At 34.8% G+C, this 27818-nt stretch overlaps 1 protein-coding gene across 7 annotated transcripts; it reads left to right on the top strand.

Annotated features, from left to right (window-relative positions):
• The first annotated feature begins 45 nt into the window (after positions 1-45).
• LOC145663868 (uncharacterized) lies at positions 46-27818 on the top strand. Of its 7 annotated transcripts, none has more exons than XM_081730037.1 (4): positions 46-823; positions 18291-18412; positions 20116-20668; positions 25804-27818. In XM_081730037.1, exons 3-4 carry the CDS (start codon positions 20190-20192, stop codon positions 27620-27622), a joined length of 2298 nt encoding a protein of 765 aa, XP_081586163.1. In that variant the 5' UTR covers positions 46-823; positions 18291-18412; positions 20116-20189; the 3' UTR covers positions 27623-27818. The 7 variants fall into 7 exon arrangements, with proteins under 7 accessions (XP_081586163.1, XP_081586156.1, XP_081586147.1 ...); XM_081730021.1 differs by lacking the exon at positions 46-823 and adding an exon at positions 12148-13376; XM_081730030.1 differs by lacking the exon at positions 18291-18412.

The following is a 27818-nucleotide window of genomic DNA, read 5'->3' as shown; positions in this document are numbered from 1 at the left end:
TAAGCTCAACCGTGAAAACGACCGACACAACCGATCGCAGGAAACTAGGACGAAAATAACACGGAACGACCTAGTCTTCGTGAAGCAACACCTGTTAATCAGTTTGCCTGATTCGAAGATACGGAAATTTTTTATATATATATATAGAGGCCCATATGTATGCAGGGAGGTGATGAACGAAAAGGTATTATTGCTAGAGGATCCCGAGGATGGGAAAACATTACCCTTAGAATCAATGGACAACTGTCGACTATGGGAACCGACAGCGGAAGTTAAACAAAAGTGGCTAGAAAAAGCAGCGACAAACTATCAGCAGATGGGACAATTAAGTGCACAAAGTTAATAGTATTGTGTGTCTTGTGAAAACCTTGTAAATAGTATTTAGTATAATGTGTAAAACTTTTATAGTGAAATCCTATAAATACTACGTTCTAGAGGGTCTTGGACTAAAGATTCTTAGTCATTCCTAGTTCGGACGCCATTTGTCGCCATCCTACAACTCATAACTATATATTTAACCAAAGGCCTATATAAAATAATCATTTTGTGACATTTTGATAAAAACACTTCACTTGGCAACACTAGATAGCTACTCTGAATTTGTTGTATTAGTAGGAATAGTTAGAAAAAACAGGGAAAGCGTTGGGGGGTAAAGCTGGAGAAGGACGGAAAATAGTGACTGTTCATTTTAATACTATAAGTGGTAAATTGTACTCTAATTTAGTGCTGTAAATGATCCACACTCTCTTTAAATGTGTGATTCACGTAAAGGTGCAAATTTCGTATGATAGTTCCATGAATAAAGGAGAATAAAGAGAGAAAGGTAAGATGGTCTGTAAAGTGAATGCAAGAAGTATCAATGTGCAGTGTTAATAGCCTTAACATATCCAGAAGTGTATACTACGCTCAGAAAAGTGAAATAAAAAGAATCGTCCTTCAAATTAATTATGTGTTCCTAGGTAATTGTTTGGTGAAAGATTATTATACTGCATATTTTTCTGACAACAAAATCAGTGTTTTGGGGCAACTTATCCTACGGCTAGCGGGGTGATAATCGTCATAATTTAAGAATAGCCTGTTCTTTTATTCCTACCCTGAATTTTTATATTTCTGACGATAGCTAACAGCCTATCGGCTCACGGTGCCAACATCAGTAGGTTAAATTCAGTGTCGCCAGAGTGTGCACATTGTATAACATGTATATAATGTGTGATCATTACTAACATAGCGACAATGGACTGGATTATTTTGGATAAACCGCTCACCACTGACAGCATAAGGAAAATAAAATAAAATAAAATGAAATCTTTGAGTTTTACGTCCCATGGTTTTGCCGGTTAGGCTAAATGAGACGGTGATTATGAGAAATGAATGAAATGGTGAAAAGAAGAAAGTGGGAGGAAACGGGAGAATCCCGACGCACACGGTGTTTGTTCACCACAAAGTTCACTTAGCGGGAAAGCATAAACCTTCGCTTTTTTTGCTTTTACACCGCTATACTGATCTTATGAAATTATGTAAAAATATTTAAATAAATAAATAGAACAATCCGAGGATTGTTTACACTTGCTTGTTATCTTTAACAAGCAAGTTATTAATTATATTTCTGACATTTCCTCAAACACGATTATTTGTATTCAAAAGTCTTATCAGTTAATTTATTAATCTTCCCAAGATTACTCGCAATTGACAATGAATGAAATGCATTCATTTCTCGAAGTGTACTTGGCCTCATGGCCTTTTTTCTTCGTCTCTTTTTATCGTAGTCCCTTTGTTCTCTGTATGTGCTCGTTTGAGGACACGCCAAATTTGTGCACTTACTATCAAAAGACAAACTAAAACAAAGTTTCACTATTCTCTACTTTTGAATTGCTAAGCCCTTTCTTTGTTCGAGTATTGTTCGCCTAAGAGACTGTACACTTTCCCAACTATATAGACGCTTAGAGACTCAGATCATAAGATTTTAGTAAGATAAGTAATCACTTCCAATTTCAATTCAACATTTGTCAATTGGAGGACGATACGATGGGTCACTGGTAGTGATGGGTAAATTCCCGGGAAGATATTTTTTGGGAATATTCCCGGGAAGATTCCCAAAATGGGAATTTATCCGGGAATTTATGCACAATCAGAAAGAAAATTGTATTCTATTACTATATTATGATTTCAAAGTTGAATTAATTTTGTATCACAGCATATTATTACTGTTCTTCACAGGGGATTCTTTAAAATCTATATATTCTGAACGGTGCTATGTTACTTTATTCACACTTTTTTATATTTAGAGAGTACGCATAAATGTATATTTATATACAACATATTTTATCAATTAAATATGTGTGAAAAATTATATAGTAACAGTTTAAATTTAAATGTAAGCGGATTTGCTCAACTTGACTCTATTACTGATATTATAAACACATTAAATTTATAAATGTTATAAACCAATTAGATTGAGTTAATGTTAAAAGATACATGTATCACCAATTTATCAACATTTGCGCATATATATTTATGTTGACAAAATTTGCAAGATACTCACTTATCTTTATATTTTAGCACGTAACATTGTCATACACGACCTTTCATTCTACCTATTTCTAGAAATTCCATACGTTAATTCATATGTAAAAGAAGTCCGAGTACCTCTTCAGAAATTCGAGTCAGAGAGAGGAGACAGACCGACGTCTAGCATTGGGGGCCAGCTTCTGTACCTACTTTTCTTGCGATATTCTATTCAGATGCGGTTATTTTATGGTTTCATACGTTAAATTACGTTACCAACTTTAAATTCAGTCAGCATTGCAGAGCGAGCGTTAGCGAATGAAGGCGGGTTAGAGCCCCGCATGGCACGTTGTTTTCTATCTTCGTTACCAACAATTCACTTTCTTTTCTCACATAAACCACTTCCACTGACCTTTCCGTTTTGTATAAATCCCCTACTGCCCTAAAAAACAAGGTGTTCGATATTTTTTGACTACTTGAGCATCACTATCAACTCATTTCTTCCGTAAATCATCCTACTTTTTGCTAGTTTTGGCCCCCCAATACTAAACATTTACTTTATTTTCAGTGCAAATGGAAATGGAACTTAAAAATTATATTATTAATTATATAATGTACCGTCAAATAATTTAAATTTTTTAAGCTTCAAATTCTTTAAAACCTAGAAGTAAATCCATAATATGTTAAAATAAAGTTATTAGTCATATGGTTCTTATAATATGGAATATAAAGCAAATAAATGGAAATAAATTCCTTCCCGGGAATTTATAGGCCAGGGAAAAAACCCGGGAATATTCCCATTTTTAAATTCCTTCCCACCGGGAATATTCCCACTGCCCATCACTAGTCACTGGTAGAGCACTCACCTCTAGTGTGAGGCATTCCTGGTTTGACCCCGCCAACCCAAATTCGTGATGGACAACACTGTAGCCGTAGTTTTCTCGCGGGTTTTCCATTTCCAAAAACATTCTCATTCCGCCAAGTCTATCATAATCATTCACTTCCATTACAGTCACCATGTTTTCTTCTATTATCATTACTGGTAGGTAAAAATTATCCAGAAAGCAACAAAGAGTGTTGTTGAATTAAAGCATTACTGAGAAATCGGATTATTGGATTATGCATATAGCAGTGATGGAATGGGACATGGACCACTTGGGTCTCGATTTTTGTCTGAGTCGTCCGGGTCTCGCTTCTCAGACTCGGTCTGATTCGGTGACTGAACGAACCCGGAGACCCAATCATATCCGGAAACTCAGATACACCTGGTGACTGAGAAGCAACCGAAATAGCTCTGCAGAATTACTGCAAAATTTTATTTTATACTTGATTAATGATGTTCACTGCTTGAGCTCGAACACTCGTTTGGCCGATTCTTGATGTGACATTTCTTAATCAAGATACCATGTTTTAAATATTTCAAAATAATTTCATGTTTATTCGTCCTCAAGCATGCGGTTTTTGATTATGGCCTATACAAAAAAGAATTAACAAAACTAATTAACCTCAGGGATATGTTTTGTTTTAAACAAGAAGCTTCACAGATCGATTAAACATTAACGATCTCTCATAAGAGAAACACGTGACTTATCTTTTCTTTTCGATTTTAAATCTCTCATAAGAGAAACATGTGACTTATCTTTGCGATTTTGAATGTTGGTATTCATAAACGTTGTAGTTATCTTTCAGTGCAATACTTGACACAAAGAAGCAAACAAGCGAAAAATAAAATAATATTTAGTGAAAAGGAGATGAGAGAGGAGAGAATCAGGTTGGTTAGAACTGCATTAGTAGCCTCACACACACTTCTCATGAATATGACGATGTTCCATCTCTGGGTTCTATCGAAACATCGGGTCACTCCGGATGATGGATCGTGGATTCTCAGTCATGGGTCTTTCTGGGTCCGATTGCAGTGTGTCTTCCGAGTCATGTTTCACGAAGTTCGTGACCTATTTCATCAGTAGTAGACTACCTATATGGCAACATCGAACGTTATAAGAAAAGCGAGAAACAAATATGGAAAGATATTGAAATATCAAAAAATTCGAAAACATTGAATATTGAAAATATCAAATACCGAAAACATCTATTCGTAAATATTTCGGTATTGATGTTTAGATATTCGAAAATATCTTATGGATGGATCAATATGTCGAAATATCGCACAGCCCTTGTTAGGATGCAGATAAGCATGCAGCCACATGTTTAATATAGACTCGTTCTCGCATTCTCCAAACAAACGATACTTAAATACACTGTCTAGTATCAAATGCGTGATTTGGCTTAGTCTTCAAAGTAGAATTTCTACCACAGAATTATTATGGTTTCTGAACCCGCGATAATCGAATTTGTGTGCTGTCAACAATTAACTTTGTTATTAAACATGGAAAACAAGTGACGTTCTCTACCTGATCTTTGCTTCATCATATACAATTCAAGCTCACATTATCATAAACCAAATACCGCATTGGCCGTAATATAAGCCGAACATTTTGTCATCATTTCAATTCTGAAAAATTAGGGTGCGTTATATGTTCCCGACCTTAGTAAAATTATGGCACTTTTTCATATCATATACTGCTTCAAGTATGTTGATTCCTCATTATGAAATAACGATTGTACAACAACAGCATTGTAGAAACGGGCCATATTATACTGCATTGTCGAAACTAACTTTCGGTAGTTAACAGAAGTAGTTTGGCAACGGTTCATGACTGACAAAAATCAATAGACAGTGAAAATTTTATAATACATTAAAATATGTTAAAGCACTCAAAATAATTAGAAATTCTCCCCCTGAAAAAGAGTATTTATCTGTTTTTAGTTTCCCGTGTTCCCCAAAATACATGCGGAATTAGTGCAAGTGCCATCCGCTCGCATTACCTAGGTACAAACGGCTACGATCTTGGTACTAGCACATGTTTCTGTTTCCAGGTTTCAAGTACTTATCTTTCAGCCTGATTCTATGCATGAATCCGAAATTTCAAATCTAGATAAAGGGCACGAAAATTCATAGTTTGTTCTCAGTGTTTAAATTGTGATTTACAAAATAATTATTAAATCTAATTGTAAGGTATACATTTGATATTTTGAGCAGACTGAGCAAGATAAATATACGTAAAAACTAGTAAATATTTGTCTTAACTGTTTATATTTTCTTAACTGTCAATGAAATATTTGTGTTGAGAAATTTTAAATATTCGAGTTTTGTATTCCAGTTTCCAATATAAATATGTGTGTATTTCATCTCGGTCCTGCAACCGGGTGGACCTAGGTTCGACATTCGAACTCTCATCCGGATCAAATCAGATTTATTTTAGTAAGGCAAGCATTTGATCTTTAGGGTAGAATGAAGGAGACAAATAGACTCGTCAATATTCGTCTTAATTTTTTCTTCTTCACTGTCAGGACTTCGTGAAATTACTTTCGGCGAATTTTAGATATACAAGTTTATCGCAAATTGGGTGGGATGTGGGTTTGGATAAGAATCAAGATCTGAGATGCGGATTTCGGATCCAGATACCGATTTCGAACCAAGATCTAGATCCAGATCGAATATCTGGATCCAAAGGATCTGGAAGCAATCAATCCGGATCCGGCCATCCCAAGTTTTGTCGCCTTTCTTGTGAATTGGAACAATGATTGATTCTTTCCACTCTTGTGTCAATTCTTCCTTGTTCCAGATAAGAAGGATGAGTTTGCGTATCGTGTTCCACAATTTTTCACCTCCAGCTAAAAGTAGGTAAAACAGCCGGAATTTCGTCTATACCCGGAGATTTGTGTTTATTTAATTTCTTTATAGCGATTTCTACTTCTATTTGGTTAGGTTCTGGAATATACAGTTCTACGGCGTGTATCTCCCTTTCTCCACGCAGATTAGTTTTCGCTGCGTGTTAAGCAAATCGTCAAAGAAATCTTTCCATCTATTTAAAATGCTCTCTGTATTTGTGAGAACTGTTCCGTCAGTTTCCTTTAATATGTAAGAACGAGGTTTATAGCCTTACTTAAATTCGTTGATCCCTTATACATATCCCGAATGTTTTATTTTCACTATTATCTTCAAGTTTTTAATTTTAGCTTTTAAAAAATCGCGTTTCTTTGTTCTAAAAGTTTTGGAAGTTTTCCACCTGATGTCTACGAAATTTTGTGTACTTTTTTCATTCGGATTTTGTAGCCAACGTAATTTCGCTTGTTTTCTCTTCTCTGCTAGTTTAATGCATTCCTGGTGGTACCATGGTTTGTTCCTACGTATTTCCGCGTGTCCCAATTTTTCTTTTGAGAGAGGATGCTTCGTAAGCAAAGAAAAGAATTCAATTGCTGGAATATTTTTCTCTATATTCTTAAGGTTACATCTGTTAACTAAAGAGTATATGACATGCGTCAGATTTCTATAACGTTTCATGTAATGCTATTGAGATTATCATCATTTTGCTCAAACAAGAGTATTGTTGCGTCATATATCATTGATATTCTATCTTCATAGTTTTGGGGAAGTCATTATTTATATTATTATAAAACAATTTTAACGTGGATCTTTGTGAATGCCTAATTAGAAACATACCAATTATAAATATGCATGTTTTCAGCTTTCAGAATGTGTTCCGGCAGTGATTTGTAATACAGATATGTACTACTACTTAATCTACATCGCCTAATATATAATATACTCCACACGAGGTTCACCTCAGATTCATCTACCGTAATATGAGTTTCATCTCCCTTCCCTAGAATAAGCCACAAATCTGCCCACCTCAGAATGTTGAAGACAACCAATGATTTATTTATGATTTTGTTTCGAGAGGCTATGCCCAATACAAGGAAGGAAGTGGGCAATTGCCCACTTGAGTTTGAGAATGAAATATATTTTAATTTGTGCATAAATTGAAGTTATAATTGAAAGAATTGCTTTGTTGGCTAGTACCAGGAGCGTAATTTCACACTTCGTTTGAGAGGGGGCAAGAGCCCTACAAACATTAGTCTTGACGATTTGTACTAGTATATTAGCAGACACTCGATTAAAGTATATGTATTCCTCAAACTCTTAGGAGTGCAATTGCTCCCTCCTGCCCTCCCTGGCTACAGCTAACGCTACACCAATATCATTATCGTAAACTTCTTCTGCTTCAACTAAGACAAAAAACTTGTCCTTGATATATAATGGTCTTCCTTTAATTCCCATTTCATCACAAATTAGAGAAACCACTTTCTCCGTCGAATTTAAAGTTGAAGCTACTGCTCTCACACTTTCTTTTAATACCCATCAAGAGTGCAACGCGAAGGGACTAGAATTAATTTAGACTCTCTTCTGTGCTCGTAACCTTTTGGAGAAACTGCACCCCAAACAATGCAATTACAAATTTTTGTTTCTGACCGCTGTGGACGTTCTTTTCTGGAATTACGAATATAGTCTAAAATATAGATGGCCGTTGGATTGCCTTCTTCTGCCCCAGCCTTGACACCTTTCAGATATTTTTATTCTGGATTCGTGTTTTGCTTTGTTTTCACATGTACTAACGTCTCTGTAGCTCTCGCACTTTTATTTTCCAATCTGCAGACTTTATATCTAAGTTTATTATATTTTTGCTTTATTCTCTGTAGTTCCGCTTCTCTGACAATCTTCACTTGAATGCCATCATCACAAGGTTTTTTATCATTACAATCATTGTCTATTGGGAAACTTTCCTGAATGGCTGCTACACCTGAAAAACAAAATGCAGAAAAAAAAATATGTAGTAAACTGTTACAAATGGAATTAGAAAGAATCGCAAAATAATAATAATAATAAATAATAAAAGAAAGTATGCACTTCAATAAACGTCTAAAATTGTTTATGATTACATTTTATATGAGTTTTAAGGTCTACTTTAAGAAATCAAACGTATTTTTTAAAGCATTCTTTTTAAAAAGACTTGATACGAACCCCTCGATTACGAAGCAACGATGTTACCACTCGTCCATTATTATTATTATTATTATTATTATTATTATTAGTAGTAGTAGTAGTAGTAGTAGTAGTAGTAGTAGTACTCGTAGTAGAAGCATTTACTTCTACAATAATTCATAACTAAATAATCCAGGCACATAGCCAACACAAAAATATAGGGAGACCCAATCCTATCATATTATAGTTCATTTGCAAGCCTACCGTGAAAAAATTTGCAGGTCAGTGAAAATTTAAGGAGGACGGTCCTCCCGGACCCCTCCGTGTATACGGGCCTGAAACAATCCTATATAATTCGAAATGTAATCGTTATATAAAAAAAGAACTTACTTTCTTCCACCCTGAGAAGTATTAATTGGCACACATCCTCAACTGACAAAGAATCTCTTGCCTTTCTGCTTCTTTTCCTTGGAGGTTGCTTGGGAGCTGGATAATCTGGGAAAATGTTCAGAACATCATTCTGTTTTAGTTCTCTCACTTTACAATCTTCCCTATAATCGTTAGTGTGAAAATGTAAACTAGTAACTACTGCACGATTAGAAGGAACCCACGCGCTTCCTTCGGATGCTCCCTCTCTTGATATTCCTTTCAAGCACTTCTGCTTCAGTCCGTTTCTAAAGGTATTACATGGAAAGATGCATCACGAAACTCTGGGTTTCCTTGTTTTGATTTACAAAAAGGAACACAGTACTATACAGTTTTTCAAAATATATCGAGCAAGTACCAACACATCGTAATACCACGACAGAAATAAACTTAACTCCTTATGGTGATATATGCTTTGAAGTTTGAGGTAGGGTGTGCTTGTGCTGTGCCCTAGCGTCACATTTCAAAGAAATTCGTTCGAAGAAAACAAAAGGAAGAAATGGATTTGAGCAGGCAGTGAATGGCAGCAACAAGCGAACCTCCCGTCCAGCGCGCGTTGCTACTGTACCAATTAATTATTAGCGTTAGGTTCAATAACACCGTGAAAGAAAGTTACACCTGTCATTTCAGAAAATCTAGTATTTGACAGGGGTAGTCGGGAGTGCAGGGAAAGGCAATTGCCCTCCCTGAGTTTGAGATTTATATATATATATATACACTCTGTAAAGAAAAAATAGCGACACCTCAATTCTCAAGGTAACTTACACAGAAAATCATAGTTGCAGCCGGCTAGAAGAGGAATAGAAGACAATTATGAGTGTGATAGTTCATTTGCATTATCTGTGACACCTATGGTGTTCAACGGCGCTTACTAATTATTTATGTATCAGTAAAATTCTCTCCAGATGACACCTGAGAGGTCTCGTAAGTTATTTTAGTGAGAATTCTGCATTGTATTTGATATGTGTAGGCCCAGGTAATTAACATTTTGTGATTGTTCTCTGCTTTGTCATTCTTTGAACAGTTTCAAGTGGCTATATTGTTGTTGTGGAGCGTTGTTTTTGTATGAAATTGTTGCTACATGTGGACTGTAAACAAGTATGATGGGTAAGAAATGTGACTTGTCGCCACGTGAACAAGACATAATTTTTGCTTTGCACAGCTAAGTTACATCTCTAAGGGAGATGGCTGGAATACTCAAAATCCACCATTCGACGGCAGAAAGAGTAATTCACAAGTCAAAATAGTATAAGAAATCATTCCTTCGTAAAGTGTGATAGAAAAAAGAAAGCATCACCCAGAGCAGATCACCAAATAAAATCAATAGGACTGCAGAATTAAGGAATGACATCCCCAAAAATCGTTTCATTAATTTGAGATGATCTTGGAAATGCAGTTACTCGTACGACTGTATTGTCTTAACTGTATGAAGAGGATATAACGAAGAAAATAACGCCTATAAAGTCGAAACTGACAAAAACACAGAAGACTTCAACACGTAGGTTTGTGAGGCGATATTCTACTTGGACTTATGACAACTGTAATCATGTTGTTTTCTCCATTGAAAAAAGTTTAGAATAGTGGGAAACGATAGTGGTGTGAAGTTGTGGATACGAATGAGCGAGGAACTTGATACGGAGTTTGTTTAAGAGATGCAAATATTCAGTTACTGAATGATGGTGTGAGCTTGCTTCACCGCCAAAGACGTCAGAACAATGGATATATGTGAAAAGTCATTTGATGCACAAAAACGTCTTGAGATTCTGGTACGTAAAATTTTTACAACAGCCAATGATAACTTTCCCCAAGAAAATATGGACTACTTCGTTTTCCAGGACGTTAATGCTTCATGTCACCGAGCGAAAATCGTTAATACGTGGTGCAAGAATATGACTACTCAAAGACTCATGTGGCCTCCAAACTCACCTGACATGAATCCAATTGTAAAGTTTGGGTCAATATGAGCAGAAGACTCAATAGACAATTATCTCGGATAGAATTAAACTCACGGAACAGATAATCCGGGAGTGATTCCATGAAATCAAGGTTGCATTTTGCAATAGCCTTATCACCAAAAGGCCTCGACGATTCCCTGCACTTCCTAAAGCCCATGGTGCACATAGGAAATCTAGTTTATTGTATTGTACCTCTCAATGTTCGTACACAATATATCTTACTCTTAAGAAATTACATTTTTTGTTTTGTGCTATTATTGTTGATCTTTCATACTTTTATGTATAATTCTTCCCACAGACGATTTTGCTTAAAACACACATAGCTACTAATATATGCATATAAATTCATTACATGGATATAAAAAACCTGAAACTGCGGCGCAAGTATTAAGAATGAACTGCTCATTAAGAATATGCATTGTGATATTATCAGTAATTCATGTAAAAACTCATATTGTTAATGTATGTTGTGAAAACCTTTTCCGAGCAAGTGTCGCTATTTTTTCTTTACAGAGTGTATATAATGAAAAGAATAATGATAAAACAGTGAAAAACGAGAATTTTTACTTAAATCAAGGGATCTTACCCCCAAAGCAAAATCAGAGATGACGCTCGTACTATTGGGACCAAAAAATGAAGATTAATTAAAGCATGATGTTGATGGAAACTTTTTTTTTTGTTATTATATGCGATGTAAATATTAATATAGAATTGTGCAGATTATCTCAAATTTAGTGTGCGTTTTCGCAAACTATTACTGAAAGTCCTCATTGTCATTGCACAGTCTTCTATCGGACCAAAAAGAAAGAAATTGTACTGGCACTCTGCATGTATAGAATCCTATTCCAGTGATCTTGTTGGTAGCTTTAACCCAGTGGGAAACATGAAGAAAAGGAAAGTACTCATCTGGACCAGTGATGTCAGTTGGCGGGAAATTTCCCGTACAACAGGAAATTCTGAGCACTGCCGGGAATGCGGGAATTTTCGTTTAAAATAGGCTGAAAACGGGAAATTCTGACATTTTCAACTTTTCTGGTATGTTTTATCATTCATTCATTTTTCTTCTTTTGCTCTTCTCTCTCTCACATGAACAATTCCTTCACTGACTTACAGTATCTCAATGTTGACCAACTAAGTAGGCATATAGCCAGCACAAACGAGTAGTAAAGACAAAATGAAACAAAAAGGGTCTGGTACTATGGGCTCCTGCTGCGAACTGACCGTGAGTAAATACCTGATCTTTCCGCTGTGCTATCCTTCCTCTCGCACATGTGAGATTGGTTTATTGTTTTCAAAACAAATTGGGTACAGTTGTCTGGTGGTTCTGTGTTTTGGCACGCACACTGGTCTCACTGCTATGTTTCGATAATGAAAGGAAATATCAAATCCATCCGATACATATGATAGGAAAAAGCAGGAATCGGGAATCGATACCAAAGCTAGGCACAAGACCCGTAACGTCGAGCTCTTTTGTAGTAAAAGTGAGCTTCAGTATCACACAGAAAACTTTAAGCATCTAATTAATGTAATGCAATAGCAAAATACCTTGTCTATTGCTACAACTTTTTTTCTTTTCTTAGCAAGGAACAAGTAATGTGCAGCAAAACAAAAATCTTGTTAAGACCAGAAAATTGTATTGTGTTTCTTTGCCGAACACAACATTCCCTTGCAAACCATAAAGAAAAACATAGTGTTCGTTAAAAAAAAAGTTCACAGTGTTCTTCAATATTGTGCTAGCATCTTTGTGATATTATCGTGCATAACTGTAAATAGTGGCTTCTACGTTACGAGAATGAGTTCAACTGCACCTTATAGACCCTCTGAAGTGATATTTTTCAAAATTATTTATCACTAGGTGTTATAAATTGCATCTATTTTAGTTGGCGGGAAATTTTGGGTCTAATCGGGAAATTTCATGGCTTCGGACGGGAAATTCACTGTTACAAAACTGACATCACTGATCTGGACCATACCACTGCAATCACGATTCCAACGGAGAGCCTCCACGCCCAACTCCACAAACAACGACTGAGAAAATGGAGACGATATCAAGAACAACATAGACATCGTGAAGGTAAACACTTTTGGGCAATATTCCCAAGACCTACGACAAAGCAGTGGAATACGCCTGCAGGTTGGAGGCGACGACATTGTGTTTACTTTTTAGATTATACTTAGGAGTTCCTCAAACACCGTATATATTATACCAGCAAGGACATCGCAACACACCTCTCTGTTATTGTGCCGAACAAGAAGGGAGATTATCTCATCTCATATTTCAGTGTAAGTTGACTCCAGCCTATCGTGCCACTCTCTATACCGTATTTCACAATTTCCACCATACCACACCAGGACTGTTCCCTTTATCTTAGCGAACAACATCCGAACTGGTTTATCACCTCCTCCAATACATAATCAACATCATTACGCTTTAATTAGACATTGCACTACAGCTCGGTGCAAATTTAAAGTTGGATCTATCCTCATGTAAGGACTGCCAAAAGTATATCTAAACCACTCTAGCGAAATATAACTGAACTGTGCAGAAGACTCAGCGTCAGGGCAAAAAGGTTCACAAGAAAAGACAACATGGAGAATGATTGATTGTAAGTTCACAGAAAGTAAGGTAGGGGTAGAAATGTCAGTGATAGGAACCACTAGCACGTGGAGAATTTAGTTTTAATTTCAAAAATCTTCTTCCTAAAACATACATAAAACAATTTGACATCTCTGACCTATATGATTTATCTCTGTGTTTGTTTAACCCTTGGTGTTTTTGTAGAAGAAAAAATACGAATGTGAGTTTATGACATTTTAAATTCACCATGAGGCAACGTGAAGTTATTCCGTATATATTAATAAATCAAGATAAGGTTTGACTTTACAATGCCCGCTCCAGCTGGTGCTGGTATGCACACTCAGAACCAAATAATAATAATTTTATGAATTTGCAGTTTTACTACACATCCATAGTATAAGTAAGTAGTGATGGACAGTGGGAATATTCCCGGTGGGAAGAAATTTTAAAAATGGGAATATTGCCGGGTTTTATTTCCCATTTCCATTTCCTTACCTTCCAAATTATAAGAACCATATGACTAATTACTTTATTTTATTGTATTATCATTTACTTCTAGCTTTTAAGAATTTGGAGGTTATAAAATTTAAAATTCTTTGACTGTACTTTATGTAAGTAATAATATGATTTTTTTAGGGTCCATTTCCATTTGCACTAAAAAGTAAGGTAGTTGTTTAGTATTGGAGGGCCAAAACTAGCAAAAAGTAGGATGATTTACGGAAGAAATGAGTTGATACTGGTGTTCAAGTAGTCAAGAAAGTATCGAAAACATTTTTTTTTAAGACAGTAGGGAATTTGTAAAAACCCGCAAAGCTAAGTGCAAATGATTTATGTGAGAAAGAAAAAGTCAATTATTGGTAAATAAGACAGAAAACAACGTGCCATACGGAGCTCTAACCCTCCTTCACTCGCTAACGCTCGCTCTGCAATGCTGTCTGAATTTAATTTTGGTAACGTAATTTAATGTATGAAACCATAAAACAACCGCATCGGAATAGAATATCACAAAAAATTGGTGCGAAAGCTGGCCCTCCAATGCTAAACAATAGCCAAAATTAGCAAACTACTAATTTATAAGTGATGGAAAGGTACCATATTGTAAAGCAATGTAGAATTACGTACAAATAGAGATGAAGTACTATTGATAAACCCTGAACCAGCGTTAGTAATAGACGTCGGTCTGTCTAGGTCGACATCAGAATTCAGTCAATTCTTGCGGGGTTTGTAACCCGTTCTTGCTACTACTTGAGAAGATCCGTATAATAAAACTGCAGGAATAATTGTTCCAAAGATAAATTCTTTCATGATTTCTGTGCAAATACTCGGTTAAAAACACTACAATAAAAAGCGAACCAATTTGTGCTAAGTGGCTATCAAACAGCAAGAATGCTATGTAGGAGATTCAGGCAGTGCGAATCTGGTGCTCTGATATCAGTCCTGAGATCAGCTTAGCATGGAATTGCCAAATTGCATGAATTGGAAAAGATTCCTCTTGGGATCCCCTCCTTGCTACAATCAATCACTCACAAATTTCATACATCCATAGGGAATAAGTCGAGATTCACGTCCTGTCGGATTTGAACTCCAACGAACAGTTAGTAGGATTTACGCTTCATCCAGAGTTTTGTTTAAACTTGCCAACTTCATACAAGTACGAAGGAAACCAAAATAAATTTTGATTGGAAACGTGTTTATGTGAGCACAGTCTCAGTATGTTCGGCCACTTCGTATAGATACGTGTTTAGTACTCAGTGTTAATGTCTCACTTGAGAAATAATTGTAGCAGTGATGAGTTGAGAAGATTTGCGCCTGGAATTGAAATACTGTGGAAGCACCTATAACCCTACTGAGTAAAAACGGAAGAATCCTCAAGGAGGGGAGGATTTTAGCTACTGGAAAAGAAAAAACATTCAGTCTGTGTTTAGTAGAAGTTGCCTAGCTCTTTTTTCTTAAAAACTGTACAATTTTGGTAATTTCTGTTCACACTAACTTAGTTTAGGTAAGTTTACGTTACGTTAGGTAACTTTAAGTTAGGTAACATTACTTTATGTTATATTATGTTAGTGTAGATGTCCTTCCAAAACAATCATAGAATTTGGTTACTTGTACTAATGTTAGGTTAGTTTACGTTAGTTCAGGTTAGTTTATGTTAGGTTAGATTTTCTTTTGTACTTTGCGGAAGTTAACCCAGTTAGTTTTGTTATCTTTTCATTGGCACTTACGTTCACTGTTTATATAAACTGGACACAGCCTTGTGCGTATCATTGTCTTCTTGCACCGTACATCTGAAACGGTACTCTGCTAAATAGCCCTCCATGTGTTGTTTTTCCTTTCCATGTGAAACTTCCTCTTACCAACTATGAAATTTCTACGAAATCCAATTCGAGATAAATTAGATCTAGTGATTACATGCTTCTTATGTTTATGATTACTATTACTGTTGCTACCAAGATTAGTTCGGTTACGAGATTACTATTATTGTTTCTAATAAGGTTCGGTTCGGTTATTTTACCGGTAAAATTACGTTCAGTTCTCATTCCTTTTACTGGTGGCGAAATGTCTTGTATCCTAACAGATTTGCACTTGTCGTTTATACGATGTCCATGGTAGTCTGTCGTACCACGTCTGTAATTAGGTTCAGTTACATTACCGGTACACATGAATTTAACATTAGTTTTCACATTGGTATCACACTTTGATCTCACATGTACACTTCGAATTTGATTTCGATTAAAGTTAATTTGGTGCAGGTTAGTACAGTATTGCACCATTGATGGATTTTTTCAAAATTTTGCAATGTTATACCCAGATAATTGAAGTTAACGCACTTCTTCGCATTCGCTAAAAGCACCATCTGATTGTTGACTATTATTGTTATGGTCTTTTCGTTGAGTGAACATTTCAATAGCTCTAACTCCATCGGACACTCACTAGACGCGTTGGTGGGAACTCACGTTCTCTTTCTGAATTTCACGAATACTGGAATCAGCTTTCTTCTTGCTACATGAATCAATGTCGTGTGCATACCATTAAACAATTCTATTACAATTACTTTATTTCTAGAATTAACATCATGTTGAATGTATCGTGAATACAAGCAATCAATAGCGTTCACTAGACGGAAACGATCATAACTTTTCGCACATTAATACACCAAAATCTTCGTTACACAAAGCATTAGTGATACAATCAAAAGCATTCGAATGAAGAGAAAAGTTCGGATAATCTGAACCAACCTATACTGCAGAATATTTTTGTCAACACTCAACAAGTTTCATCCGAAGATTGAAATCAATGATCTCATATTTCTTCGTTCATGCAAAATTAGGATCTGTATTCTCCATTGTTTCTGTGGAAGGTTCAGGTTCACCTATTTGGGTAGTATGATCATTAACTATTGTTTCTACCACTTCATTAGAATTTTGCATTTCAGTGAATCTACGTGTAATACGATCTATTTTAGTGTCACTTTGTTCAATTCGTACATTTGTGTGGTCGAATTTATTGTTAAGTTGTTTCACTTGTTCCTTATATTGAATCATGCAATCACTAAAATCTCGCTTTAATAATCCCATCTGTTCGTTCATTTGATCAGCAAAATCTTGCTTTAATTGTCCCATCTGTTGGTTAATTTGATCAGCAAAATCGTAATTTAATTGGTTCATCTGTTCCATTTGTTGATCCATTCGGTTACCAAAGTCTTGCTTTAATTGTCTCTTAGGTTGGTTGATTCGTTCCATTTGTTTTTAATGAGATAGGCCAGGTCAGAAAAGATCATTTCCCTATTACCACTTGATTCTGTTGGATTTCCAATGTCAGGACGACGATAGCTTGTGGATCAATTTGAAGTACATTCTGCCCAAAGATGTTGAAATACAAGTAGAAAATTACGCGTATCGTTATATTACTAACGTAAGTGCGTACGAAGTTCAAAATAGAAATGTCACATCCAGCACACACTGCTTGATTCCTTGTATTAATATTGCTTCATCTTCTTTTGTTAGGTAAATACAAAATTCAGTTTTATTACCTTCCTAAAGATGCATACTTTAATTACGATTGCTTTAATTCAAATCATTTCTTCTGTAGTTTTGTATTTTTTACGTGATTCTCGACCCCTTCTGCTAAAGATACTCCAAACATTATCCGTGGTAGAAAAACAAACTTTAGAAGAAGATTATGTTGACACTATACTAATAGAAAGAACTAGAAGTAATGTCTGACTTAAAACAATATTGTAAAACGACGAAAATATTAAACGATTGTTTCTTTGTAAGGTGGAGAAAAGTCTGCAGGCTTTTTATAAGTGCACCACTCGAGATAGTTGTTGAAGAATTGTAGTTAATTCACGAATTTCGTTCTTATTGTCCCCTGAAAATTTGCGATTTCAGCATGAAAATCTGTCGCTAGACCTAGATAAAATTCACTGGGTTCACCAGAAGTAATTGTTGGAGAATTACAATTCGTTTACGATTTCCGAATTAAGAGAGCTTGAGGATGTATGACGTAACAACTACAGCATTAAAGGTCACCAACCGGTGCAAGGTGGCCACTAAAAAGGATACAAGTACTATCTACCCGGGACACGTCAGGGCGAGTACAGGAGCAGACGTGTCAGCGTAGGTGCTTATAAGCGTAAGCGAAGTTAGTGAAAAGATGTTGGTACATGCTTCAATAGCATTTGCTATGCTTTCATACTAACAGCGCTATACATGTAAACATTAAGTGCAGCGTCTGTACACTATACACAAATACACGGCTGGTGAAAAGTAGTAACTAATAGAGCCGTTTTCCATGTGGAACTACTTATATTATCCGTCGTAAAGCAATTGAAATAATTACGGTAGTACCCTTACAATTGTAAACCTAACATACTGCTGTATTATTTGTATTAAATTTTGCCGCTTGCAGAAATTTGTTCCTTAAAAATATGTCTTTTCAGGTCTTCCTATTAAAAGTATTACATTTTTCATGTGGATCTTCAAAGGTCTCCTCCAAAACTAAACCAGCTCCGAGAAAAAGATTTTCTTCTGCGTCCTAATAAAGAAGATAATCATTTAAATTGTAAGATTGTTAATATAATTAGTTAATTATTTTAGTAAAATAAATTTATTTTAAAAATTTGGTTAAAGAGAAAGGTAATATAGTTGTCTTGCCTTTTTGTTTACTTAATTTTCTAAAAGTTATGAAATTGGCCCTTAAAATATATGTCGATATGTTCGGTGTTATGATTGACTGATATTGATTTTCATGTTTTATATATCGAAAAACATCATTACGTCGCAAATAAATATACCGTGCGAGCGGGTATCCATTTATAAAATTTTTCAGTTCAGTTAAATATACTGTCTACCCACACTTGTAATACGTTTGTTCTTTAGTTATAATTATTTTAGCGATGGACTATAAGAAGATTAGGTAAGTATATGCCCCATTATATCTCATACAATTGCTCAATAGATAATCTAAGGTTAGCCTGTGCGCCATCTGCGCGAAAGGCGGTTCATTTCTGATAGGAATTCATTTCGTTAGGATCCATTGTTAACCAGTATGTCCATATTTCATGTAACATTGCTAGCAGAATGGACGCTAAACGAAAATAGAACTTATAAACCAAAAAAATAATATAAGTTAAAAAAATCATTTAAAATTAAATACTGGAGAAATGATAGTAACCGAAAAAGGCACGCTTAGCAAATAAAAACGCGACAGCAACAACAAAATAAATTTAACTACAAATTGCAATCGTTACGTGCATTTGAGTAAAGATGAAAGACAGGATAAAACAAGCAAATCTCCCTATAAAATAATTAAAGTATGTCTTGAAAATTTTATCAATTTTTAAGTGGAAAATTTGAATAGCATTGCTGTCATGTTTTATTTAACAAATATAAGCCACTAATGTAGTACAAGACATTAGTATCAGTATTGGTAACTATTATTTGAACAAAAGAGGAACAAAAGCAAAAATCGAACCTGAATAAAATGTAACAATGTATAAGAAAATTATAATATCTGTGAAAGAAAATATTTGGTATGTAAATAAAGAAAAAAATATGTTAGTTTTTTTTTTTTTTTTTTTTTTTTTGATAGGACAGAAAATTTTTTAAAAAAGGACATGATCATTATTTTGATATTTCTGTATTTTCGGCATTTAGGTATATCGAACAGCGCCGAATTTCCAAAATGTTTTTGGGTGCAAACCAATGGCAGACGGTCGTATATGTTTTCAGAGCAGTGTGCTCTCTTCTATTCACAATATAGTTCTATTTTTTATTTTAGGGATTGCCTTTAACTATGCCAGAGAAAGGCTGGAACGGGCAAGTGTGTTACTTGGTTGATTTTGCACAAAAACTTTTGAACCAAACAATTATGTTTTAGAAGTTAGAAATTTTAACTTCCAGCTCAATGTTTTACTTTATTTTATTTTATTTTATTATTATTATTATTATTATTTTTTTTTTTGATAATAGCAAATGAGAAATATTTATTTTATTTTGTTTCTATCAAACTAAAAATCTTGTGGGCGCTGGAAGCCCGGAACACCCACGTAGTAGGCATCCATGGGTATATAGATACGTTGGTATAAGTGGTTGCAAAGTTACGGATATATTAAAGTACTGCTTTCAGTAGGTTTTCATCCCAAATCTCATCCCCAACCTCTCAACTCACTAAATAATTTTAGCTGAAGCTTCAATTATCGTTGTCTTCCGGCCCGCTCATAAATTTTGTTAAAACGAATATCTTACTTTTCTTATTGTTTTCAGATCTATTGGTTTTTCGTGAACATTAACTGCAGAAGATTTCAAATCTCCATCTTGAACAGTTTTGTGTAGCCGAAATGGCTTCAGATTGTTTCAGCTTTGCTTCTAATAAAACTGAAATGAAAACAGAAATCATTCCTATTAAAGTTGAAATGAAAACAGAAAACAAATTATTTGTGGAACGTAATTATAAACTTTGTACTAGTAACACTAATGATCAGAAAGATATTCTTGCTATAGCGTTGGAATATAAGAAAAGAGAAAGTGCAACGGAAGTAGAGAATATCACTTCAGAGAGAAATGAGGATGAAACAATATCAGATCGGAAACTAACTTCGAAAGCAATATGTTTGTTGGAGCGTTTACCAACAGGTGATGTACTTACAAAGACCGAACCTTTTCACAGTAACATCAGGCCAAAATACTCCTATCTTACATACATCACGGAAGGGTCAAGCAGTCACATATGTGCCAGTTTTGAAGACAAGATCGATGACGGAGCGGATGTTCAAGAAAATGATAATAGAGATGCTGCTGGCAATGCTCAAGCCCTGAGGTACGTTTATATTCGTTTATTTCATCTGTAGTATTATTTTGTTTAATTATTTCTTTTGAACACTTGCAGTACTTCCTTAGATATGATTATTTCCTTCGTCTTAATCTGTGTTGTTGGAATTGTAAACATTTAAACACCAATAATGCAACCTTATGCCTAGCGTTGTAAGAAGTGAGAGAGTTTGGCACTAAGATAAGTATCCAAATGTGACAGTAAATTGCTATAAACCATTTTGAGTGTTAGAATCAAATACTGACATGCTTCGGAATAATGTCAATATCCAGTAATATGTTCCTGTTATAGGGAACAGTACCTTGGCCGAGTTCTTTATATTTTTCTCCAGTCAGTGCAAATATTTTCATGGTATAAGTCATATTTTAGTATTTATTTACCTGGGTAAATTAGAATGCCAAATACGGATCGCACGAACGAATTGTCGAGTTTTTTTTTTCTTTTTAATTTTATTTTTATTTTTAACGTTGTTAACGTTGCAGAACCCTTTCATTTATTCTGATTGTTCTAATATTGATGTATGTCGTATCGAGAAATAAACTCTTACTAGAATAACCAGAAATTCAGATTTTTCTCGTTTGCAAATAACTCAAGCCGATTTTATATTTAGAATTTTCTTCAGTGTTAAAATTCCTTGATTGTGGAAATTTATACTCAATTTTTTAATATTATATCTATTTTAACAATGAAGAAAATTTTAAAGAAAAAATCGAGATAAATTGCTGCCTTCGACTGATTATGAAGTTCCTTTTCTAAAAATTTGACATCTCTAGGTTGAATTTTGTAAGAGAGATCGTGAATTTTCGTGAAAGATAGGAAATACGTAATAGAGGTACGAAGACTGCACTGACATGAATCGGCAAAGTTTGACCCTTCACAACAACTGTAAATAAATAAATCAAACACACAAGAGACGTTAATACATAATGCTTTTTTTCAGCAAGTGCTCCTTAGGCGTCCAACATAGTAGATGACAGTTCATCATAGCGGTTGCGAAAGTTGATAGGTCATAATAGATCACTGGGTTAAGGTACAAAGTGCGCTTAGTGGATCGTGGTGTGAATTGGTGACTGTTACACCCGTGGAGTTTTTATCGACTCACACTTTTCGGATACGCACGTCTCCTTTTTAAATATAAGTATGTCTGTCAATTTTCTATTATTTTTATGCCCTATTAAAGTGTTCAAAAGAAATACAATCTCGATCTTGTCACTGGAGTGAAAATTGGCCAGTTTCAGGACACATTTTTTTCAAAGAAAAAGAACTTTAACTGAGATGATATACATGAAAAGTGTATTCTCTTTTCAGAATGTGATATAAATGGGGAGAGAATATATTTTCTAAACCGTTATTTTGAATGTGATTTCGTTTTCCATTTCCGTCGTTATAACGGTTTGAAAACATTGAGTACTCACCACAACATTAGGTATATAGTATCATATATATTTTACTGCCTCAAACGGTTCTTTAAAAATTCATATAATGCACGAACCTCTTAAAGCTACATAGATCCACTTGGTGAAGAAAGTCTTTTCCCGTGAACGTAGCAGTGCAATAACTCGCAAATTACATGTGTAACATGAGTGTAAATAACTCAGAAAGAAAGTATGATTGTTGGACATATTTTCCCCACAAGTAGATTACTCCGCTTAAGTAAAGAGATACGTCAGGAACGAGAAAATTGCGTAATTTAGAAAATAAATATGAAAGCACTTTGTTTGCCCAAAGAAATTTCTGAAATTTTATGCCATAAAACCATCTTCAGTGTAAGGCTGAGCACATGCTAAAATTTCCCAGCAAGACTATAGTTGTGTTTAAGATGTGCGGTTTCACATCTGAATAATATTTGATGACATCCATATTAAAACCTAGTTTTCCAAATATTGGGGGTGTGTTGACCAAACTGAAGTTACTAAACTGTATTAGATGATATGTAATAGGAATGTCTACATAATATATTAATTTTGTGTCATACTCCAAAAAAGTCATTCGGTATATTTCAAGAAAACTACATAAATAGCCCGCTTTCATCTCTTAAAGCGTCGTTCACTCGCCCACTGGTTTTCGATAAAGATATTATGTAGAAATTCCTCCATCGTGACATTATCCGCTCGTCAAATACCAGAGGTTTGGCCTACAATTCAGAAATGTTCGATTGCTCATAGGTCCTCATTCCAGTCGGAGACAATGGTAACTTCAGTATGAAATTTCATTCCAAACGATTCAGTCGTTTCCTGGGCTAATGAGTGGTGGATGTGAAATTTAAGTCCTGAAAAGTAATACACAAATCTTTTCTTGGAAAAAGAGTATTTCCCAAAACAGGTGCAGGACACAGTTTATTTTGAATGATAAACATGTGTACTAAGTTCTCACTTTCTAAGAAGACATACTCCTGAGATGATAATTTTTCACGTACATTTTTAATTCTGTATTTCTAATGATACCCATTTCAATTAAAGTAGCATGATAAAAAGCGAACTGAAGTTTGGCACGCAAGATATTAGAAAATTTATCTCAAGTTATTCAGCTTGTCTGCGTTTATAATGTAATGTATAGCACGTTTTTTAAATTCTTTTTAAAATTCAGAGTGATAAACTTTTGAAGTAATAAACAATAAAGACTTCGTGGTGCAAATAATACCAGGAGACACTTTTTTTGACATTCCTTGCAATAGCAGTGTTTCAAACCAAGTATAGAATTTTGTGTTCATGTAATGTAATACATTATTACAAATTTATATTCAACGTGCTAATCAGAATGTGGAATAGCACACTTGTTTTTGTATGTTGTAAGGTAAAGACGTTATAGTATGAGAACCTATGAATCTATTAGATTCTAACAGTAGTAACCCGAGGGAGATTAACAGGGCATTGACTATCCTCATTGTCGTTGCGTCTAATTCTACAATCATAATCACATTGCTTATAAATAAGTGAAAAGGTACAAGGAATTAAAAACTGAAGGTTTGTCCAAAGGTTTTAAGTAGAAATAGCGCGTAGATATGTATATCATTGCACATCATATCGTAATGTTGATTAAAATTTAATATATCCAAGCAATCCGAGGATTTTAGAAACACCCGCAGTTATTGTTATCTTGATTCAAATGACGTATTTGGTGCAAAATTTTAAAAGTTGTTATAACCTTGCTTTGTTTCCTTGTTACAGTAACAGTATCTGGTGGTTGTAGTTGCAATAAATATTCGCATTTAAATTTTCTGGCACATGAATTAACAGTATATTTCATAAACATATTCATTGATTTCCTACCTACATTTTCCCCTCTAAGGTCATTGCATACCCCAACAATTTACCTTGATATATACTTGACTTATATCTAATTTCGAATATTTAGATGTATAAACAAATTCTGATATTTATACAAAGAGCATTTTTCCTTCGGAAAATGTGACTGGTACGGGTGTTTCTGAATTACATGTTTGTATATTATTTCAGGTAATGTTTCAATAGTATCAGATTTCAGTTTATCAGGAAGTAAAAGGTATGAGTAGTGATGGGCAGTGGGAATATTCCCGATGGGAAGGAATTTAAAAATGGGAATATTCCCGGGTTTTTTCCCTGGCCTATAAATTCCCGGGAAGGAATTTATTTCCATTTCTTTACTTTTTCTTACAAATTATGTGAACCATATGACTAATTACTTTATTTTAATATATTATGATTTACTTGTAGGTTTTAAAGAATTTGGAGGTTAAAAAATTTAAAATTATTTGACGGTACTTTATATAACTAATAATATGATTTTTTAGTTCCATTTTCATTTGCATTAAAAAGTAAGGTAATTGTTTAGTATTGGGGGGCCAAAACTAGCAAAAAGTAGGATGATTTGGGGAAGAAATGAGTTGATAGTGATGTTCAAGTAGTCAAGAAAGTGGCGAACACATTTTTTTAGGGCAATAGGTGATTTATACAAAACGGAAAGGTAAGTGGAAGTGATTTATGTAAAAAAAAAAAAAAAAAAAAAAAAGTGAATTGTTGGGAACGAAGATAGAAAACAACCTGCCATGCGGGGCTGTAACCCGCGTTCATTCGCTGACGCTTGCTCTACAATGCTGTCTGAATTTGATGTTGGTAACGTAATTTAACGTATGAAACCATAAATCAACCGCATCGGAATAGAATATCGCAAAAAAGTAAGTGAAAAAGATGGCCCCAAATGATAAAGAACAGCCAAAATTAGCAAAGTACTAATTTACAAATGATGAAAAGGAACCATTTTGTAAAGTAATTTAGAATTATGTAGAAATAGATATGAAGAACTATTAATAAACCCTGAACCATCATTAGTAATAGACATCGGTCTGTCTCCTCTCTCTGACTCGAATTTCTGAAGAGGTACTCGGACTTCTTTTACATGTAAATTAACGTATGCAATTTCGAGAAATAGCTAGAATGAAAGGTCGTGTATGGCAATGTTACGTGCTAAAATATAAAGATAAGGAAGTATCTTGCAAATTTTGTGAACATAAATATGTATGTGCAAATGTTAATAAATTGCTGAGACATGTATCTTCTAGCATTTACCCAATCTAATTGGTTTATAACATTTATAAATTTAATATGTTTATAATATCAGTAATAGAGTCAAGTTGAGCAAATCCACTTACATATAAATTTAAACTGTTGCTATATAATTTTTTCACACATATTTAATTGATAGAACATATTGTAAATAAATAGACATTTATGCTTACTCTCTAAATATAATTAAATATTAATAAAGTAACATAGTACCGTTCAGAATATACATTTTAAAGAATCCTCTGTGGACAACAGTAATAATATGCTGTGATATAAAAATTAATTCAACTTTGAAATCATAATTTAGTAATAGAATGGAATTTTCTTTCTGATTATACATAAATTCCCGGATAAATTCCCATTTTGGGAATCTTCCCGGGAATATTCCCAGGGAATATTCCCGAAAAATATCTTCCTGGGAATTTACCCATCACTAGGTATGAGTTCCTGGGAAATTGATGAAAAATAAGTTTCATCCTATCGGTATGTATCTTTTATGGTATACGTTTGCGTTTTTCGGGAGTTTCATATTCTTTATTTCCATGTCGTGCTCCTTTGTTTATTTCTTATTATTATTTCCAGATTCCATAAACTTACCCTTTCCAGAAGAGAAAATACGTTCGTTATACGAAAGGAGAAAAATCCTCTTTCAGGTGAAAAATCTATTAACAGGAATGTTTACAAAAGAAGTCACAAGTGCCAAAAATGTGGCAAGGGATTTATTACGAAAGCACAATTAGAAAAACACATGTTAATACATAAAGGTAGTAAACCTCACAAATGCCAGGAGTGTGGAAAGGGAGTTATTACCAAGAAAGGTTTAACAAGACACATGTTAATACATACTTGTGAAGAATCTCATACGTGCCAACAGTGTGGAAAGGGGTTTTCTCAAAGGTCACATTTGTCAAAACACATGTTAATACATACAGGTGAAAGATCTCACTTATGCCAAGAATGTGGAAAGGGATTTACTCAAAGCTCAAGCTTGAGAACACACGAGTTAATACATACTGGAGCAATGCCTCATTTATGCCAAGAATGTGGAAAAGGATTTAGTACGAACTCTAAATTGGCAAGACACATGTTGGTACATACAGGTGCAAGACCTCATGTGTGCCAACAGTGTGGAACAGGATTTACTCAAAGCTCAAGCTTGAGAACACACATGTTAATACATACTGGTGCAAGAAAGTATTTTTGCCTAGAATGTGGCAGAGGGTATAATAGGAAGTCTCATCTTGCGACACATATGTTTCTACATACAGGTGAAAGACCTCATGCATGTCAAGAGTGTGGAAAAGGATTTATAAGGAAAACAGAGTTAACATCTCATATGTTTATACATACAGGCAAAAGAGTTCATATCTGCCAGGAGTGTGATAGGGGTTTTATTACGGAAGCACAATTAGCAACACACACGTTAATACACACAGGTGAAAGACCTCATTTATGCCAAGGGTGTGGAAAGGGATTTACTCGTAGCTCAAGCTTAAGAAAACATATGTTAATACATACTGGTGCAAGATCTCATTTATGCCAAGAATGTGGAAAAGGATTTAATATGAAGTCTGATTTAGCAAAACATATGTTGACACATACAGGTGAAAAACCTCATGTATGCAAAGAGTGTAACAAGGGATTTATTACGAACAGAGAGTTAGCATCACACATGTTCATACATACAGGTAATAGATGTCATATGTGCCAGGACTGTGGAAAGGGATTTACTCAAAACTCAGCATTGGCAACACACATGTTAATACATACGGGTAAAAAACCTCATTTATGCCAAGAATGTGGAAAGCGATTTACTCAAAGCGCAGGCTTGAGAACACACATGTTAATACATACTGGTGCAAGAGCTCATTTATGCGAAGAATGTGGAAAAGGATTTACTACGAAGTCTAGTTTTGCAACACACATGTTGATACATACAGGGGAAAGACCTTTTATATGCCAAGAGTGTGGCAAAGGATTTATTACGAAAAGAAAATTAGCATTACATATGTTTATACATACAGGTAAAAACATTCATATCTGCCAGGAGTGTGGTAGGGGATTTATTACGAAAACACAACTAGCAACACACACATTAATACACACAGGTGAAAGACCTCATTTATGCCGAGTATGTGGAAAGAGATTTACTCGCAACTCAAGCTTGACAAGACATATGTTAATACATACTGGTACAAGACCTCATTTATGCCAAGAATGTGGAAAAGGATTTAATATGAAGTCTGAGTTAGCAACACACATGTTGATACATAGAGGGGAAAGACCTCATTCATGCCAAGAATGTGGAAAAGGATTTCAGAGAAAATCTCATGTAGCAACACACATGTTGATACATACACGTGAAAGACCTCATGTTTACAAGAGTGTGGAAAGAGATTAATTACGAACAGAGAATTAGCATCACACATGTTCATGCATACAGGTAAAAGGACCCATATCTTCCAGGATTGTGGTAAGGGATTTATTACGAAGGGAGAATTAGCAAACACGTTAATACACACAGATGAAAGCCTCATGTATGCCAAGAGTGTGGAAGGGATTTATTGCCAAGAGTCGTTTAGCATCTCACATGTTAA

The sequence above is a fragment of the Thermobia domestica genome, chromosome 1 (genome assembly GCF_964235325.1).
Source record: "Thermobia domestica chromosome 1, izTheDome1.hap1.1, whole genome shotgun sequence".
In the NCBI taxonomy this organism is placed as follows: Eukaryota; Metazoa; Arthropoda; class Insecta; order Zygentoma; family Lepismatidae; genus Thermobia; species Thermobia domestica.
Note: the sequence above shows the minus strand (reverse complement) of the source record. Positions and strands in the feature narration are given on the sequence as shown.

Bases quoted from the DNA above. Each gene is read 5' to 3' on its own strand.
- LOC145663868 (XM_081730030.1), top strand. From the start codon at position 20,190: ATGGCTTCAGATTGTTTCAGCTTTGCTTCTAATAAAACTGAAATGAAA. The intron at 20,669-25,803 runs GTACGTTTATAT...TATTATTTCCAG, and splicing joins GGCAATGCTCAAGCCCTGAG to ATTCCATAAACTTACCCTTT.